Source organism: Labeo rohita, unplaced genomic scaffold (genome assembly GCF_022985175.1).
Source record: "Labeo rohita strain BAU-BD-2019 unplaced genomic scaffold, IGBB_LRoh.1.0 scaffold_503, whole genome shotgun sequence".
Taxonomy (NCBI): Eukaryota; Metazoa; Chordata; class Actinopteri; order Cypriniformes; family Cyprinidae; genus Labeo; species Labeo rohita.
In genome coordinates this window covers 1-20,373 of record NW_026129424.1, presented here as the reverse complement: position 1 = coordinate 20,373, position 20,373 = coordinate 1, and the positions used below count along the sequence as shown (strand labels likewise).

The 20,373-nt window shown below is 35.2% G+C and overlaps 2 protein-coding genes and 1 pseudogene across 8 annotated transcripts; 1 reads left to right on the top strand and 2 right to left on the bottom strand.

Annotated features, from left to right (window-relative positions):
• Positions 1 to 1,401: 1,401 nt before the first annotated feature.
• LOC127160953 (NLR family CARD domain-containing protein 3) lies at positions 1,402 to 14,343 on the top strand. Of its 7 annotated transcripts, none has more exons than XM_051103594.1 (7): positions 1,402 to 1,851; positions 9,549 to 9,720; positions 9,810 to 9,916; positions 11,005 to 11,112; positions 11,216 to 11,282; positions 11,998 to 12,190; positions 12,347 to 14,342. In XM_051103594.1, exons 3-7 carry the CDS (start codon positions 9,867 to 9,869, stop codon positions 14,110 to 14,112), a joined length of 2,184 nt encoding a protein of 727 aa, XP_050959551.1. In that variant the 5' UTR covers positions 1,402 to 1,851; positions 9,549 to 9,720; positions 9,810 to 9,866; the 3' UTR covers positions 14,113 to 14,342. The 7 variants fall into 7 exon arrangements, with proteins under 7 accessions (XP_050959551.1, XP_050959547.1, XP_050959545.1 ...); XM_051103590.1 differs by having other exon boundaries at positions 9,800 to 9,916; positions 11,222 to 11,282; XM_051103588.1 differs by having other exon boundaries at positions 9,800 to 9,916.
• A 1,259-nt stretch (positions 14,344 to 15,602) lies between these two features.
• On the bottom strand, positions 15,603 to 16,827 carry LOC127160954 (zinc finger BED domain-containing protein 4). Its single transcript, XM_051103596.1, has 2 exons — positions 16,256 to 16,827; positions 15,603 to 16,039 (listed from the first exon to the last, which is right to left on the bottom strand). The coding sequence occupies exons 1-2, from the start codon at positions 16,669 to 16,671 to the stop codon at positions 15,817 to 15,819; spliced, it is 639 nt and encodes a 212-aa protein (XP_050959553.1). The 5' UTR covers positions 16,672 to 16,827; the 3' UTR covers positions 15,603 to 15,816.
• A 690-nt stretch (positions 16,828 to 17,517) lies between these two features.
• Positions 17,518 to 18,961, bottom strand: LOC127160951 (peroxisomal 2,4-dienoyl-CoA reductase [(3E)-enoyl-CoA-producing]-like; annotated as a pseudogene).
• Positions 18,962 to 20,373: the final 1,412 nt, after the last annotated feature.

The window sequence follows — 20,373 nt, the reverse complement described above, 5'->3', positions numbered from 1 at the left end:
ATAGTAAATGGTGGTTGTCCTGCATCTTCAGTTAACAAGCTACAGGTTGTCCAAAATGCAGCTGCTGGAGTCCTTACCAGGTCAAGAAAATATGATCATATTACCCCAATTTTACAGTCTCCGCACTGGCTACAAAATATTACATCTTACCTATAAGGCCCTTAACGGTTTAGCCTCTGCGTACCTAACTAGTCTTCTACCACACTACAATCCATCACGCTCCCTAAGGTCACAAAACTCTGGACTGTTGGTAGTACCTAGGATAGCAAAGTCCACTAAAGGAGGTAGAGCTTTTTACATTTGGCTCCCAAACTCTGGAACAGCCTTCCTGATAATGTTCGGGGTTCAGACACACTCTCTCTGTTTAAATCTAGATTAAAGACTCATTTCTTTAGCCAAACATTCAAATAGTGCATCTCATAATCTTGTACTGCAGTTATATCTGATCATATGCACATTATTATACTTTAGCTTGGGTTAAACAAATCATTTTTGCTTGCTTGAACAGCAGCTACGCTAATTATGTCCCTATTTGTGCCTCTGTTTCTGACACGGGATTGACACAAGCTTCAGTCTGGATCCAGAACACCTAAGAAGAGATGATGCCAAACCCTTAGAGGTGCAAACCCAGAAACAACATACAGCTCTACTGAATTTTGCTATAAGTTGATTGCAACATATAATTAATTACTGTTAATAGTGTTCATTATCCGTTTGATTATGTCAGTAACTGATTTTAACCATTCATCTCTGCCATATGTACATCAACTTGACATAGTCAGCACTAGTAAGCCATTACTAAATATACTGTAGAAACTTTAATTTTCTGTAGAGCTGTTTTGCAATGATTTGTATCATGAAAAGCGCTATACAAATAAACTTGAATTGAATTAAATAGGAAAAAAACTTTTTAAGCAACAAATAGATTTTTTAAGTATTTACTTAAATAAAAAGCACATTTACCCAACTACTGACAGCTGTTCTTTGTCAATCCATAAGAATACAATTATGTAATGTTATGGCAAGTTTTTAAATCAATGTTGTGTTATGGGAAAGTGTGTTGGGAAAGTTACAACAATGTGCAACTACACTGACAGCCGTGACAAAACTTAATATATTAGCTACACAATATCATTGGAAGCTCAGAAAACACCGATTAAAATGTTGTGTTTGTAGCCTGGCTAGGTTATTAATCTCCTAAATGTATACTTCTGAATATGTAGAGATCATAAATGCTGTGTAGTCATATCATTAGGTAGCATTTTGTCTGTAATACTGTTACACTGATTACTTGTTCAGAAAGTGTATTTGACCAGCATGTATGTTCCTCTGTTTGTTATTGGTCAGTATTTTGTCTACTCCCGCCCATGTGCAGACACTGAGAATTCAGACTGGCAAAGGGTGGGGAGCGGAAAGAAGGAGAAGGAGAGAGGCGGATTGGAAGTCATGTCGCAGTTTTCTGTCTAGAGTGTTTCCGAAAGAAATACGAAATAACCGCTGCTTAACTGGCTAGATCTTGTATCAGACGACCATAGAAAGTGTTAAAGAACCGTTTCTTTCATTTTGCGACATTTGTTTGCTCTGACGAACAGTACAGAGCGGATTTGTGTTCGTTACGGTTTAGATTCCACCGCGGGATTCGTCGTCATTCAGTCGCCGCGGGTCACACGACGGACACATACAGAGATTCGTGCTGGTGGATGAACCACACAGGCGTTGACACGGTCGGACCGCAGGTACTCTTGTTTTTTAGCTCTTTGGAGCGAAGAGGCCATTTGTTGGTTTAAACGGCCACACCGTTCTCAAGCGACGATACAGGCCTGAAACTGGTGGGGGTTATTGAAACTGAAAGTAAGTGTGTGGGTCCACATTACACATTTGTTATTTGATTTGTTCATTTAATTTCTATTGAGTGTTTGCCTTCTGGCTGCTGATGTAGTGCAATATCCACAAGTGAAGGGTATTATTCTTCCTTACTGACACCAAGTAAGTATTATTGTTAGTCTATTGTTAATTTGAGTGTAAGTTAGTGAAACCTCCGATCTGAAAACATCAAAAAGTGATTTGAGTGAAAGGGAAGAATCAGCGTACATTGTTGTACTTCGTTTAATCCATTTACTGCATTTTGCTCTTTAATTTCATTTTCCTTTGGTAAATAAATCATTCAGTAATTGTTGAGAACTTGCCACTGGTGATTTACATTACCAATTTACTCGAACTACCACCACATAATATATTGCTTACGTAAAGTGTTCAGAGGGGGAAAGGGAAGGAGGTTAATTGCGTTGAGACACAAATCATTTGAACTAGGGATGGGCGGATCGATCCTAAAATATCGATACTTTCGATACTGACGTTGTATCGAAAGGATCGATCCTCACATAAAAATATCGATTCTAAAGTGCATTTTTAACCATTAATTTTATTTATTTTACAAGAAGATTGGTTCATAAAATAAGCCTCTAAGATGAACAATAGACTATTAGCGAAATATTGTGTAGGATAGAACTATTTCTCCTGCTCATGCAAAAGCTGTAAGACAGAACCAATCGATCACAGATAGTGTTCGCTGCTGACGCTTCATTTAACATTGATAATAACCAGAAATGATGTTTCTTCCTCTTGTTCTCATGGCATTGAAATAATGAAGCATTATTTAAAAAAAATGATGAGAAGCAAAGTATATTAGAATGATTTCTGAAGGATCATGTGACACTCAAGACTGGAGTAATGATGTTAAAATAATTCAGCTTTGATCACAGATGCTTTTTTTTTCAAGATATATTACAATAAAAAATAGTTATTTTAATTATTCATTTTCCCAGTCTTGCTGTTTTTACTGATTTTTTTGTTGTTGTTGTTGTTCAAATAAGTGCAGCCTTTGTTAGCATGGTTAAAGACACATTACAAAATCGTACTGACCTCAAACTTTTGAACAGTATAGTGTACGTGAAATATTTATTTTAATTAGGCTAGTTTGTGTAAGTAAATTTATTTAAACTGGTTGTTAAAAGTTAAAAGTAAAAATTGGTTGTTATATTCTGTATTTGCTGTCTGTAAGAAACAATTTGTGCTAAAGTTTGACCTTTAGGGGTACAACAGCCTGGCAGCTTTTTACACAAAAAAAAAAAAAAAAAAAAAGAAAAAAAAGAACACAGTTTGCAACAGTAGCCACAGTATTTGTAGTAAAACTGCAGTAACAACAAATTTACCATGGTTAACACTCTCTCTTTTGGCTTGCATCCTTTTACCATGGTTAACACTACAGGAACATTATTTCAACCATAATATTTGTAGCAAAAACCATGGTAATAAAAAAGGTTACATAAGTACTAAAATGTATACTAATACTAATAATACTACTACTAATTATTATTATTATTATACATTTTAGTACTTATGTAACCTTTGTACCTTATCTGCCCTTAATGTGTGTGTACTCGTATGGTACTAGCATGCTCCCTGGCTTTTAGGGGTAAAGAAAGGTGCACCTTTGAGGTTACTGCCCAGTAAAATCAGTGTTATCAAAAAAAAAAAAAAAAAAGCTGATGAAATGTTTAAAACACATGACTTTCAAATATAATGTTAAGTAAGTATAATTACTGATTTTATTCTTTAAATAATTTAAAAGATCAGTTTAGTTTAGAGGTATCGGTATCGGTATTAATATTGCCCATACTTGGCTTGAAAATATCGGTATCGGATCGAAAATAAAATACGAGGTATCGCCCATCCCTGATTTGAACCTGGGTGCAGCGCTCATTCAGAGAAGAGGGTAGGGGGCGCTACACGTTTTTACAATGCTTCACGTAAACAACTTAGACACTGTGACGAAAAGAAAAACTGATGTTAAAAAAAGGTTTTTCTCTTTCTTTTTTTTTTTTTTTTAAAAAGATGTACAAACCTTGTACAAACCAAATTTTTACGTTCCCTAACAGAAAGATGAACCAAGATTGTCAAGGATATACGTGGTGTAAAGAGGTTGACTGAGAAGTTTTAGGGTGTGATTTGGGACAGGGCCATAATGTGTAATGTGTATTGTGTGAATATGGATTGGTTCACTGGCTGAATGTATGGTTTAATGATAAATGCATTTGTTTATAATACATTGGTATAATCAGACATATATTGGTTTAGATACATCGGTCTGATCACATGTGCATGGGTTTGTTCCTGTATACATTGGTTTGGTCAAGTAAACATTGGGCTCCTCAAATATGCAATGGTTTCCTCAAATATATATTGGTCTGCATATATTGTTTTTTTTTTTCAAGAATATACTGACTTGTATATATATTGGTTTATTCAAGTATGTATTGGTTTAGATATATCGGTTTCCTCAACTTTGTATTGGTTAGTATATATTGGTTTATTCAAGTTTGGTGTTTAGATGCAACGGTTTGCTCAGCTATGTATTGGCTCCCACGGTCAAGTGAGCCGCCATCTGCTAACACCCGGTCAAGGCAGCCGCCACCTGGATTTTACTGCACATCTGTTAGCGGAATTACGGTACAGATACTTGGAGCTGCCAAAAAGCTCACGAAGACATCTATTTCAGCAGTTACTATTTAAATATGCCCAAAAACAAACAAACAAACAAAAAAAAAAAAAAAAAAAACTATTACAAAAATATTAATATTGCACAATATAAAAGGTATAGTTATATTACAATCAAATATATTTTACTATGGAGTTTTTATCAAGTACTCTCTATTCTTATTCTATTTTATCTATTTGTTTTATTTTTTCTTTAATAAGAAAAGAGCCTCCAACATAACATGCATTCTCTATTCTTTGGCTATTCTATGAACTTAATTTATTTTAATTTATTATAAATAATGACCCTATTATGCATTGTAACACATTAATCATTTCCTGCTTTTTCTACAGGCATTATTAAAATTCCTTCAGAGGTGAAATGAAGTTTGGTAATCTTAAGTTCTTATTCAGATTTTGAATCGCTCCTTTGTCTGACACACCTATTTCATTAGTCTGTACTAATGAGCTGATGATCTGAATCAGGTGTGTTTAATTAAGGAGACATGGAAAGCATGCAGTGTTGGGGGGTCTCCAGGGATGTGGTTGGGAACCACTGCATTATAACACTGACCATTTCTTGATTTTTCGACAGGCATTATTAAAATTCCTTCAGAGGCCAAATCAATTTTCAAAAAAAAAAAAATCTTATTCAGGGTTACCATGACTCTGTGTCAGGTTTTATTGAGTTTTACAGTTTGGGGAAAAATAAAAAAACAAATTTTGTTACTTTATTAGGAACTTCCCCAAACAGTACTTAATCTCAGCTAAAGGTTTTAGACAGCATTCTTCATTATTTTCTCATGTTTATAGATAAAAAACAAAGTAAATGATTAAATGTAAAAAAAGTAAATCATTAAATAATCACAACAGAAATATAACAAATACAATCCAAAACAAGGGGTAAAAAAAATAAAATAAAATTGTCTTAAAATGAAAATAATAATAATAATAATAATAATAATAATAATAGTAATAAAAAAAAAGTTTGCTATTGCAAAACAGTTATCTACATGACACACATCATTCAAAACTAACAGCTCTGTTGTTTAATTGGGAAACACTGCCATTTAAATGCCACACTCATTTACAGATGACCTACACAAAGTCATCATGTGTAACAATGTGTTTTATATAATTTGTTTACTTTAAAATCAAAACTTTTTTTGTTTAGAGTAAGAAATTATATTTAATTTTTCACCATTGCGACCTTCATAAAATATATATTTGTTTCTTCTTGAATAATTATTAATCACAGTTTTTAATCAAGTTATTACAGTTCTTTTTTAACTGCTTACACACAAAATATTTACTTGTCACACATTTTCTGAAACCTGACACTCAAACACCAGAACCACACACCACATCTGCAAAACTATACACTAATTGTTGTTTTATGTACAAAATTGTTAATAATCTTGCTCCTTCACCCTTGAAAGAATTAGTTTTCTCCTGTACTGAAAATATACAGCATACTAGACCCTCATCAAGAGGTGATTGTGCAGCGAATTTTAGAGTTACTGATTTTGGTCGCTCAGCTTTTTCTGTAAGAGCTGTTTTATTGTACATGGTATTTTATCAATGTTTTTATTTTATAATTTGTTTTGGTAGTCTCCTGCCTTTTTTTTTTTTTACTGTGTACTGTCCCTGACAAATAATGAATTCAAATAAAAAAAATATAAATAAATAAATAAATTCTCTAACTTTGACTCAGTATTCATTTTCATACAACACTTTTTGCAAAACACAACACACAATTCTGTATTTATGTAACGCACAAAAATCCAACAGGAAGCATCTTGATTTCCTTTTTCAAAATGCCACACTGATTCATCAGTGCCTCACATTAATCCTCACTTGTGCAAACACTCATTGCTTTACTTAACACCAACCAATCATGGCTTTAGAATAGGCCTTGGAATAATCAAAATTATGTTTGGTTTCTGTCCAACTACACATGGTTGATATACACTACCAGTCAAAAGTTTTTGAACAGTAAGATTTTTAATATTTTTTTTTTTCTGTTTTGTTTTGTTCTCTTCTGCTCACCAAGCCTGCATTTATGTTATCCAAATACAGCAAAAGCAGAAATACTCCAGTCTTTAGTGTCACATTATCCTTCAGAAATCATTCTACATAATATGCTGTTCAAGAAACATTTATTATTATTATAAATATCTAAAACAGTTGAGTACATTTTTTTCAGGATTCTTTGATGAATTGAAAGATATAAAGATCAGCACTTATCTGAAATAAACAGCTTTTGTAACATTATACAGTATACCAATCAAAAGCTTGGAGTCAGGATTTATTTTTTTTTCCAGGGAAAGAAATTAAAGAAATGAATACTTTTATTTAGCAATGATGCTTTAAATTGATCAAAAGTGATGATAAAGATGTTTATAATGTTACAAAAGATTTATATTTTAGATAAATGCTGTTCTTCTGAACTTTCTATTCATCAAAGAAATCTGAAATATTACAATGATTTCTGAAGGATCATGTGACTGGAGTAATGGTGCAAAACATTCATCTTTCAAATCACAGGAATAAATTAAATTTTAAAATATATTCAAATATAAAACAGTTATTTTAAACAGTAAAAAAAAAAGAAAAAAAGGATACTGTTTTCACTGTACTTTGGATCAAATAAATGCAGTGTTGGTGAGCAGAAGAGACTTATTTAAAAACATTAAAAATCTTACTGTTCAAAAACTTTTGACTGGTAGTGTATTTCTTCTCTTTCGTACTGTAAAATACTGTATTCACAATCACAGATATTTACAGTAAAAAAAAAAAGTTCCGTTTCAATCTTGCTTTCTTGTTTACTGTGAATTTTTTAACATCTCTCTGCCAATTATTTTTAAATGTACAAAATGTAAAAGAAAACTTAATAAAACCTGACACAGAGTCACAGTCACCCTGAATAAGATTTTATTCCAAACTTCATTTCACCTCTGAAGGAATTTTAATAATGCCTGTAGAAAAAGCAGGAAATGATTAATGTGTTACAATGCATAATAGGGTCATTATTTATAATAAATTAAAATAAATTAAGTTCATAGAATAGCCAAAGAATAGAGAATGCATGTTATGTTGGAGGCTCTTTTCTTATTAAAGAAAAAATAAAACAAATAGATAGAATAAGAATAGAGAGTACTTGATAAAAACTCCATAGTAAAATATATTTGATTGTAATATAACTTTACCTTTTATATTGTGCAATATTAATATTTTTGTAATAGTTTTTTTTTTTTCCCTTGTTTTTGGGCATATTTAAATAGTAACTGCTGAAATAGATGTCTTCGTGAGCTTTTTGGCCGCTCCAGGTATCTGTACCGTAATTCCGCTAACAGATGCGCAGTAAAATCCAGGTGGCGGCTGCCTTGACCAGATGTTCGCAGATGGCGGCTCACTTGACTGTGGGAGCCAATACATAGCTGAGCAAACCGATGCATCTAAACACCAATATATACTTGAATAAACCAATATATACTAACCAATACATAGTTAAGGAAACCGATATATCTAAACCAATACATACTTGAATAAACCAATATATATACAAGTCAGTATATTCTTGAAGAAACCAATATAGACCAATGTTTACTTGAACAAACCAACATATACAGGAACAAACCCTATACAGTAGTTCACCGGTTATGTGTAAATGGCTATGACAACAGTTTGTATTCGATTTTAAACCTTAACCATTTGAATTGACTTATATTGTGTAGGGGCATTAGACTGGGAACCACACCCCAAGTCGAAAAAAAAAAAATATATATATATATATATATTTTTTTTCTTTTTTTTCTAATTGCTTGTGAATAAATGTTCACCTTTTGATTATTGCTGATGCCTCTAATAATTATGTTTCTGCTTTTTCATTTACAACCTTTTTAAACAACGGTTGAGTTCAGTAAATCTACCCAGAAGGTTTAGTTAAACAGTGAACTGGGTCAAATTAATCCAGTTGCTGGGTTTGTCCATATTTCACATATAGTGCTGGGTTATATTTAATGGTCAAATGACTGGCAATTAAAAATCTCTTTATTATAAGCTGAAATAAACTGAAAACAGTGTTATTTTACAGGTGTTTCCTAAATTATTATGATCAAACACATTCACTGTATAAATAAACAAAGAAAACATCAGCAACAGAACATTAAACACATCAGATCTGTCTAGATCTCAACATCTTCACTCATTACAAACCATTCTGATCTAATTCATTTCATACAAAACGTATTATTAAGAATTAACAGAGGTTTCGATGTTGAAGTTTTATTGAAAATAATAGCGTTTGAAGTCAGCATTGTGGAGATAATCGTTTGCTGTAGTTGGGCTTTTGACCCTTCACTTTTTTTTTTCTCTGTCTGCTGTAACTGTGTTTTAAAGCATGTTTGTTATTCTGGACATTGTTAAAATATTGCACTCATATCCTGTAGGGGGAGCAAGTGATGAGGAAGTTGACAGAGAGACATAGTTTGATATGTTACAGAGAGCTGCTTTTAAATATTTAGTTAAATAACACTCAGAGTAAACCTGTGAGAAAAGTATATTCAGGGGTTATAACTTTAAATAATAAAGAATGAAATATAATATTAAGAGACTCAAACTCCTCCTTGTCAGGTGATGCATGAAAGTGAAACTATTATAAGCAGGATCTGTTTTGTCATATGAGAAAGTAAACTACATTAAGAGACAAAAACACAGTGAGTATCACAATTTCACAATCATCTTTAATAGGCAAAATCAATCCTGACTGGTTTAAAGTGAAGTACAACATTAATCAGTATCATATAATAATTTGAAAGTAGTTTTAATGACATTAGGAGAGAAAACACAGATTCTGTAAATCGTCAGATTTACTTTTACATTAATTTTACTTTTCATTTCACATTTACTTTCATTTTAACACAGTGCTTGTCTGAATTTGTTATGCTGTTTGTGAATAATTTGATTCTGTGTAAATAATGTCAGGATGAAATTGTTTTTCATGTGTGCAGGTCATTACTGTGGACTGACTGATGAGACAGAGGTGGATTTGAGAAAATTAAATGCTGAGATGATTCATAACTCACTCTGTGGATCAACATCTGTATCTGTTTTAGATGAAACCATGACCTCCAGAATGAATCTCTCTGAAGAACATAAAACAAAGATAATGACAGTCAAGAGGTGAGAAAACTAAAAATGTCACAAACATTTCAAATGTTCAGAAACAGTAAATGCATACTACAATAGCATTTTCATTTAGTTTGATTCAGGAGGGTGAATCAGATTCACCTGAACACATCAATGTATCTGTGAGGAAAAAACAACTGATGGATCTTTCAGATCTCTGTAGAGATGAAGACTCTTCTGTTGAGCCCAGGTGAGATATTATTAGTTTTATTAATACTAGAGCCCTGCGCGGGACTGTTTTCTTAAACCCGCATTCCGCTATGTTTTTACTTTCTCTCAGAGCTTGTGAAAAATGCACACAAGTACTCAGACTAAATATTCGTTAAAATTAACGTCTAGAATAACAGGCTTTAAACATGATTGAGTTTAAATAAGATTAAGTAACGCTAAACCACAGCACCGCACGTGACAACAACATTGGTTAGTTTAGCGTTTTAAAACATCAACCGTTTAAACAAAACCACAACTAGCGGCAACACAATATGAAACAACTTTAACTTATTAATTAAACAAACACATAATACTTAAACAGGCTACATATAATTTAAACAAATTAAATACAAAACAAAAAAATAAAACAATTAGAACGTCTCAAAACGAGTAAGGCGGCACAAACAGAAGACTACTCTAATGTTAGGAGATCTCACCCAAGCATTCCATTATGCGAATATTATCATAATGAGCACTTAAAGTGAAGAAAGTGATCAATATAACTGATATTCAAAATGGTAAGCAAGCGCTGGTTTGTATACATTTCATATATCTGCGTTTATCTCCCATTTCTTTGTTTCGGTTTCTCATTTTGAATGACGATTACATACTATTAAAAGCTGCTGATATAGACAGCTAACATTAAATCTTTTCACGTAGGCGCAGAATGCACATGTTAGTTTGCAGTCGGCTGTACAGCTTTTTATCCAAACGCTGCCGACAACACCGTCGGCTTTCATAGCCGCTAGTTATTTGAAGTCTGCTTGGTGTTTCCCGGTCCAGCAATTACACACCAAATTCCACCTTTCCTGTTCCGATGTTTCTGTTTCTGTCTTCATCTGTATGTGTGTATTGGTCTATTTTTTATAATGCATGAATGAAAAGGGCACATGTGGCAGATTCCTTTTATTTATATACAAAGAATACTTTCATATTTTAACTCTCAATTCACAAAAGACTCCTCAAGTGAAAGATGAACATTTAAAAGAGGCTGAAATAGTAAAAGGTGTTTCTGTCAGAGCAGTGTGAGATTTTCATAAAAAAAAGTTTATTGCTGTTATATTTTAGTCTGTTGCAGAATGAATCTCCTGAACCCAGCTGTGTGTCCATGAAGAGTGACGCGTCAATGGATTGTCCACCTGCTTTTAATTTGGGAGAATCATCTGCTGATCTGAGGTGATGTTTGGTTTGCAGTGTAAAATACATGATATTAATTTAATTGCTGATGTGCATTAAATACACTAAAACATATTTACAAAAATATTCAATATTTGTTTAACTACAGTCAAAAACATGAAGGACCAGAATCACATACAGCAAAGAAGAACTTAGACTCCATTTTCAAGGTTGGTTTTGTGTGTGTGTGTGTGTGTGTGTGTGTGTGCACCTGGTATTCATCGCGTTATGGGGACCAAATGTCCCCACAAGGATAGTAATACCAGTATTTTTTGACCTTGTGGGGACATTTGTGAGGTCCCCATGAGGAAACAGGCTTATAAATCATGCAGAATGAGTTTTTTTGAGAAAGTAAAAGTGTGCACAGTCTCCTGTGAGGGCTAGGTTTAGGTGTAGGGTGATAGAAAATATGGTTTGTACAGTATAAAAACCATTACGCCTATGGAATGTCCCCATAAAACATGTAAACCCAACATGTGTGTGTGTGTGTGTGTGTGTGTCCCAACACAGTAACCCTGTGAAATGGAGTCCCTATAGTCACATTAACTTTCCTACCTATTTAAGATCATTTGTAGGCCACTATAAAGCAGATCAATGACCACTAAAGTAAAAAGATGAATCCATATGTAACCTGACTGCTGCACAAAGATGAACATCAATCTAGCAAACAGACAATCCAGTCAAACTCCCTCTTTTAACCTCAGTATCTGTAGACACTGATGTTTGAGCATACAGTCAAAGTTATTAGCAGATCTCATATAATTCAGTGATATTTGTTAGTATTCATGCCTTTGACTAAACTACAAAAAAATCACTCTTGAGTCTAGTGTATTGATTCTTTGGTTTATCTTCTCTGTATTGTTTGTATATTCTCTATGATTTCAGGAGATTGAGCACAAAATAATTTCTGAGTTAAAAAGCTTTAAGAGACAACTGAGTCCAGATTACCCAGAATGCTCTGAAAGAGACCATTATGATGATGAGGGTCATAACAGAGTCAGAGAGGGGCTTCTGAAGATCACACTGATCATCCTGAGGAAGATGAACCAGACAGACCTCGCTAACACACTAGAGACCAGTAAGAGCTCTGGATCAGCAGATTATAGCCTGTGTTTTTATTGTGAACCTTCTGTCTTCAGTTAGTAATGTTGATGAATGTCATGACACATCTAACATATCAAACCTAAAATAAACTTCTAAAATATTGATTATTAAAATTATTTCCTTTGCTCAGAACTGATGCCTGTGTATCAACAAAAACTCAAATCCAGACTACAGGACAAATATCAGAGAATCAGTGAAGGAATGTCCAATCATGGAGACTCAACACGTCTGAATGAGATCTACACAGAGCTCTACATCACAGAGGGAGGGAGTGGAGAGATCAATAATGAACATGAACTGAGACAGATTGAGACAGTGTCCAGGAGACCAGAGACACAGGAAACACCAATCAACTGCAATGACATATTTAAACCCTCACCTGGACAAGACAAACCCATCAGGACTGTGCTGACTAAAGGAGTCGCTGGAATTGGAAAAACAGTCTCTGTGCAGAAGTTCATCCTGGACTGGGCTGAAGGAAAAGCCAATCAGGATGTTCATTTCATATTTCCACTTCCTTTCAGGGAGCTGAATTTGATACAGAAAAATCTCAATCTTAAGCAACTTCTAAATCACCTTCACCCAGAAACCAAAGAATTTAAGTCAGCAGATTATGATGATTACAAAGTCATGTTCATATTTGATGGTCTGGATGAGTGTCGACTACGTCTAGATTTCCAAAACAATCGGAGCTTGTCTGATGTAACAGAATCAGCCTCAGTGGATGTGCTGCTGACCAACCTCATCAAGGGGAATCTACTTCCTTCTGCTCTCCTCTGGATCACCTCTCGACCAGCAGCAGCCAATCAGATCCCTCCTGAGTGTGTCGACCAGGTCACAGAGGTACGAGGATTCAACGACCCTCAGAAGGACGAATATTTCAGGAAGAGAATAAACGATCAGAGTCTGGCTGATAGAATCGTCACACACATCCGATCATCAAGAAGTCTGTTCATCATGTGTCACATACCAGTCTTCTGCTGGATTTCAGCCACTGTTCTAGAGAGGATGATGGGTAAAGCAGAGAGTGCAGAGATTCCCAAGACTCTCACACAAATGTTCACACACTTCCTGATCTTTCAGACCAAACTGAAGACACAGAAGTATGATGGGAAATATGAAATCGATCCTGATCAGGCTAGAAAGACTATTCTGTCTCTAGGAAAACTGGCTTTTGAACAGCTGGAAAAAGGGAACCTGATCTTCTATGAGGAGGACCTGAAAGAGAGCGGCATTGATGTCAGAGAAGTGTCAGTGTACTCAGGAGTTTGTACCCAGATCTTCAGACAGGAGTTTGGACTGCAGCTGGGGAAGGTGTACAGCTTTGTTCATCTGAGTATTCAGGAGTTTCTTGCTGCTTTATTCAAGCTGCTGTCCTTTTCTGAACAAAACACAGGACGGATGAATGAGTTCAGGTCACCAATGACCAGTTTACTGAAGGGAGAAGTGGACAAGGCCTTACAGAGTGAGAACGGACACTGGGATCTTTTCCTCCGGTTCCTTCTCGGTCTCTCACTAGAGTCTAATCAGACTCTCTTACAAGGCCTCCTGAGAAAGACAGTAAGCAGCTCTGATATCAATCAGGAAACAGCTGAATACATTAAACAGAAGATCAGGGAGAATCGCTCTCCAGAGAAATCCATCAACCTGTTCCACTGTCTGAATGAACTGAATGATCATTCACTAGAGCAGGAAGTCCAAACATACCTGAGCAAAACAGGTTACAGTCGTCTCTCTGGAGTCAAACTGTCTGCTGCTCAGTGGTCGGCTCTGGTGTTTGTGCTGTTGAACTCAGAAGAAGAGCTGGATGAGTTTAACCTGTGGAAATATGATCCATCAGAAGAATGTCTCCTGAGGCTGCTGCCAGTGATCAAAGCATCTAGAAAGGCTGAGTGAGTATTTTACAGTGTCTTTGTTTTATTGACTTTATTGTATACAGTAGGCCTTTGTTTCTCTACCATGTTTCTGTATATTTTGAGGTGTTTCTTATGTGACACACTGAGCTAACATCATAGAGTGCTCTACTAATGACCTGATGAGCTGAATCAAGTGTGTTTGATAAGAGAGATTCATCCAAAATGTGTAAAGTTGAGGTGCCTTCAGGAACAGGGTTGTGACTCTCTGATACTACAAATATTGTATTGTAGTGATGTTACGAATGACACTGAAGATTGGATGTGCGTATCACGCATGCGACACAATTTCTAATGAAGCCCCGTATCGATCGATGACAAATGAAGCCTCACTTTCTGTCCAATCACGTGAACGATTCACTTCACGTGTCTGAATGTTTGAACCATTTCGAACCCCCAGATCTTACTTTACTAGTAAGTTTTTATTCAGACATATTCAATTATATTTTTAAGTACCCGTCACACAAGAAATATGAAGAATACTAATTATTTCAGGAAGATTAAATATCTGCCATAAGCAATTCATATATGTGTACATTATTCATCAAATTGTAATTCGTACTGGCATTAAATGCCAGAGTTTAATAGGTAGATGAATTTATCAGAGACAGAAATTCAACACATACTGTTAGGCTTTTATTTATGCAGGTAACATGTATTGATATATGGATGTGCGGTGGCTGCTTTTTTACAAACCACCAGATGGTGCTGTTTTTGACCCCTCAATGCTTCAAATCTTTTCTCCTAACTTTGATGTAAATAAATTGGCATTAAATAGAAGTAAAACTAAGATTATGTTATTTGGGAGATATAAAACAAATCCTCAAATTGAATCAGAGGAAAGACTCATTTGCCCACCACTATTGGATTGGGATCAATCTAATAATTAGGGATGCACCGATCCGACTTTTTCAGTCCCGATACCGATACCGATGCCTGGGCTTTGTATATCTGTCGATACCCAATACCGATCCGATACCATTGTTGAATTAATAATAAACTGCATACCTTCCACCTTACACCTTCCTTCCACCATGTAGAAGAAACTAAAGGCACCAAACTTTCCTAACTAAACAAAGACAAAACAGATGTAATGTATTAAATACTTATTTATTTGTTATTTAAAGAACATAGAATGTAATCAAACTTCTTAAAATAAATTAAAATAAATAAAATGTAGCAGTAGAAACAAAATAGTGTATTGGTCACACATACAATTGTAAATAAACAAGTTACCAAACATTGTAAACATTTTACGTGCAAAGTCCTGCCTGAATTCAAAATAAAACAGCAGTTGAACCTGAGAATAAACTAATAAAATTTGGTCAAACAACAACTTGGTCACACATACAAATAATAACTTAACATTGTGAACATGTAGTGCAGTGTTACACCACTCGTGACCTGTGAATGCTCACTTAATCAGCAATGGTAAATTCTTTCTCATGAAGACAAGCATTTCTGTTCTCTCTGCTGTAAGCCTGTTTCTCTTTTCATCCACAATGTTGGAAACTGTGCTGAACACTCTCTCGCTTTCTACACTAGTGCAGGGGGCACAGAGATATTTTGTGGCAGTGGCAGCAAGACAAGGTAATCGGTATTTGTTGACTTCCCAGTACTGGTATGGGTTGTCTGAGGTAGCAATGGTTTTCTCTGCAAGATATCCATGCAGTTGGACTGCAGGACTCTAGCTGCTTGCTGCACTGGGATCTTCACACTCCTCCGCAATTTGGTCAAACTCTTGCATAAAGCTGCTCTTACTTGGTGCTGCTGCTGCTGCTTCCACCCGAGGGGCCTTTTCTTGTGGCTCTGCAGCCTCTGATGCTCCAGCTGTGCTGCTCCTCAAGTCCTCTAGTTCCCCTGTCAGTGCATCTTTTGCACTCATTGCAGATTGTGCACTTGTAAAGTATCTGAAACAGAAATAAAACATAGGTTAGGCTAAATGTGAAAACTTGACACTACAACGTGAGGCTGATGAAAGTATTATAAGGCGTTTTTTGAGAAAATTAAAGGCTTTTAAATGCGCCGTAGTGCGGAAAATACGGTACAGTAGTAGTGTTACTGTGGAGAGTAAAAAAAATCTATTAAAGACCTAATGTAATTAATTAGTCAGTTTACAATCTTACCTGTCTTTATATCTCGGGTCCAGCAGGGTGGCAAGTGCATATAGGGGTTCATCCTCCACACTGTCGAAGCGTCTATTGACAGCTTCAAGAAGGGTTTTTTTCATTGTTTTGATGCCAGTATCTGCATCGCCTTCTTTAGCCAGGATGCGTTTGAGGACGGTGACAGCTGGAATGACGTCGGCGGTGGAGGCAGTCGCTGAGCTTACTTTCCTTGTTAGCTCTTCAAATGGTGCTAGAACAATGCTCGTTTTTTCTAGCAAAGCCCACTGGTTGACGGTCAGTGTACTGGGCAGGTCACTGTCAGCAATGTAAGCTCCGAGTACTCGCTTCTGCTCCAGAAGACTCTGTATCATCAAGTACGTGCTATTCCACCTTGTTTTGACGTCTTGTTGCAGGCGTTTAGGTTGCATTTGCATCTGGAGCTGGATATCTTGCAGTCATGAATATGCAAGTGGAGAATGCTTAAAATGCCCCACAATTTGTCTACCGATTGCAATGGCATCGCTCACACTCCGCTGTGACAGTAGTCCCTCGTTGACAACAAGCTGCAATGTGTGAGCAAAGCAGCCTAAGCTCCGCACGCCCATGTTGTCCATGGCCTTTTCATATTACTTGCGTTGTCCCTGAGTATGACGTGCACTTTATTCAAAGGAATGTGCCATTGGTCAAGCATCTCCTTAATTGCAGCCGAAATGGTATCGCTGGTGTGTGAACCATGGAAGTTTTTAGCCTGAAGCATTGCACCGCGCCGTGTACAGCTCACGTCCAACCAATGGACAGTTAAACTTAAAAGCGACATTGGACACACAGCAGAGCTCCATATATTTGTAGTGAAGCTCATTGACTTTACATCTTTAATCTCTTTTGAGATGTGTTCGCACACTTTTTTGTACAGTTCTGGCAGTGCGGTCTCTGAAAAATACTTGCGTGATGGAAGAGAGTACCTTGGCTCCAAGTATTCCAGTAGGCAACGGAAGCCCTGATCTTCAACAACTGACATCGGTTGAGCATCTAAAACAATGAACTCTAAAACTTTCTGTGTTATTCCCAAGGCTTTCAAGCTTTCCGTCGGAAACTTTTCACGCCGTTGAAGTGCATCTGCCAAAGTCAGTTGCTGGGCTGTGGCCGCTGTATTGTCTCCTTTTCCTTTGGTTTTGTTGAGCTGCAGGAATTCGGCGTGCTCCTTAGCATGGTGCTTTTGGAGGTGCTTGATTAAATTGGTTGTATTGAATGTTGCAGTTTTACCACCACCCCTCGAAACATTTCCTTTGCAGACACTGCAAACAGCCGTCGAACATGTTGGCGCGGCAAGCGTGAAGTATCTCCACACAGCCGACTCTTTGGCTCGCTCCATGTTGCTTATGCTCCAGCTGCATTCCAGCATGCGACACACGTGCTGATGACGTAAGAGCTGCTGCGACGCTGCGACCTATATTTATAAGTCACTGGCTGCGACGGAGGAAGAAAAAAAAAAAAAGAGGAAAACAGCTGACAGCAACTGTTTTTTTTTTTTTTTTTTTTTTTTTTTGTAGTTCATTGTGCCTAATTAAAGTCTTTTCAGCCTTTATAACATCTTGTATCCTCACAGTTAGAGAAATAAACTGTATCTGGCATTTTAGGATCAAAAAAAAAAAAAAAAAAAATATATATATATATATATATATATATATATATATATATATATATATATATATATGCAAGTTAAAATAATTCATAATAGAACCAGAAACATGAATTAAGATAAATATATAAATTCCATAATTCCATCTTTAAATACCACAATATGATTTATTCAACGCTTATCCAATTCCACATTTTTATCCAACTTACAAGTGACTAACACTAGTCTTCATACTAGTTTTAAATGTATTAATCTGCATATTATTGCCTTATGTAAAGTTTCTTCCATTTGTCATGCAGCGCTGTAACTCATATAAATACTTATAATATATTTTAATGTTTATAAAAACAATCATATGATTTTATAAAGCAGACAAAATTATGCCAACCAAAAATAAAATAACACTAACCATTTGCAGCCTTTGCTGACCCAGCATGTACCTGGAGAGCCTGACCTCTGTATCCTAGCGTGGCGAAATGTTGACAATGGAGCCGCCATGATCCTGAGAAAAAGAAATAAATCCACAAATTATCAGACATTTACTATAAATTACTGCTTAATACAGAGAGGCATCAACATGTGGCAAAGAAGCCAAGAACTGAGATATTTAAGAAATAAAAATTATATACCTTGAACCATTTGTCATAGATGACTTTACTGGTGTTGAAAGTTCCCATGGTGTCGATCTCCATTACTGTCTTGAAAGCGTTAAAAGACAATGATGTAGCTGGACACAAGAAATTACCTGCCGCATCTGTTAAATAAAAATACATGTCATACATGTGCTTATATATTGTGTAATCAGACATTAAAGAGTGATCAGATCTTCATAAGAGGGTGTTAGTTGATCTTTGATCATCATTATATCTACAGAATCAAGATTTCTTTATGTTTAGGAGTTGATATAATTTGATCACAGTTTAGGGAAATTTCAAAACATAAGTCTCACTGTTAATAAGTATGTCAACACGTCCAAATGTCTTCAAGGTTTCATCCACGGCTGCAGAAATTGTCTCCGGTTGACGTACATCCATGGTAAACGGCAAACACCGTCTGCCTGTGGTGCTGCTTAACTTCTTCGCCGCCTAAAACACACAAACACATAAAGATGAGTTACTCTTCATTAAAGTAATGTCATCAGTAAGTTACTGGAGATTTTTGACAGTACCCTGTGAGTTTCTCCAGATTTCTTAAATTTACATGTGAAAAAGTAAAAAAGGGTCTACATTAAAATACTAAGGTCACAAAAAAACACAATTTTGGGAGATATACAGAAGTTTGGAAGTATAAATATTTTTTTAACAAAATTAGAAAAATCAACCCAAAATATTTTTACAGTATAGCACAGTCCCAAAATAAATGATTGATTGTTTCTTCAGACTGAAGACAATTACAAAAAAAAAGAACAACTGGGGGAAACAGCTATTATTAAATTTAGCAAGTTCGTAATTTACCGGAAAGAGTCTTGATTGGATAATTTTAATAGAGACTTCAGCAACTTTATTAGATAAGAAGAATTTTCTTTGAAAACTTACATTTATGAATGTCAAAACTCTTCCCACTGTATATCATTTAAATATGTCTACATTTTCCAAAAACACAATTTTACACAAGCATATTTTTTAACAAAATCTGAAAGATCTATTAAAAATTGAACAAATGTCTTTGTTTGACATGGCAACTTGAAAGACTATTATTAAATTTGGTTAACAAATAAGTTAGTAATTTTATCAAAGATTAGGAGAGACTAAAAACTCTTCCCATTGTTTCACTAAATAGGGACACACTTGACTAAAAGTTTGTATAGAGACTTTGGTTAACAATCAGTGAATTGCACTAAAAAAAACAATGACATATTCTCTTGGGGACTGGAAAAGAAAATTCTTGCATAAATTGTTTATAAGTGAAAAGCACAACACAATCATCTAAAAGCTGACTAACTAAAAGTATATTTTTATTAAGCCAATTATGAAAAAAAGAGATTTGTTTTTATATCTAATATTTTTATTGTTCCAAATAAAATAACCATGTGGAGAAAAGTTATAATTATATATAAGTGACCAACTTATTAAAACCCGTTTATGAAAACAAGATAAAGTTAAAGGTATTTTAGAGATGTCAAAGTTGCAGCGCAACAAAAAATGTAAACCTCCAACTGAATTAAATATATGGTTTGGAATAAAATTCCAGCAGGATGTGGGGTTGTTTAAAAAAGTCTTTATCCATTTAACTTTAAACTAATTATTAAGAGTGGAAAAATCCACTAACTCAAAACCCCCCATAGCCCGATCAGCATAACACTTTTTTAATTGAGTTTTAGAATTTCAAACAAAATCAAGTATAATTTTGTCTCGTGTTCTTCCACAGAAACATCCAGTGCCAATGCAGGATAGAAAACCCGAGATAATCCATCTGCTTTAGAAAGAAACACTCGACCTGTTATTGACAGATCACGCTGTAACCAAGAGTTTCATTTATGTCAGACAGAGAGTATAAG

What these genes read in the sequence shown, in the direction of transcription:
- LOC127160954 (XM_051103596.1), bottom strand. Translation starts at nt 16,671, where the DNA reads ATGCAAATGCAACCTAAACGCCTGCAACAAGACGTCAAAACAAGGTGG. An exon ending in GACCCGAGATATAAAGACAG is followed by an intron (nt 16,040 to 16,255) that starts GTAAGATTGTAA and finishes TTTCTGTTTCAG; the next exon opens with ATACTTTACAAGTGCACAAT.
- LOC127160953 (XM_051103588.1), top strand. Translation starts at nt 9,608, where the DNA reads ATGATTCATAACTCACTCTGTGGATCAACATCTGTATCTGTTTTAGAT. An exon ending in GACTCTTCTGTTGAGCCCAG is followed by an intron (nt 9,917 to 11,004) that starts GTGAGATATTAT and finishes GTTATATTTTAG; the next exon opens with TCTGTTGCAGAATGAATCTC. An exon ending in GAATCATCTGCTGATCTGAG is followed by an intron (nt 11,113 to 11,215) that starts GTGATGTTTGGT and finishes ATATTTGTTTAA; the next exon opens with CTACAGTCAAAAACATGAAG.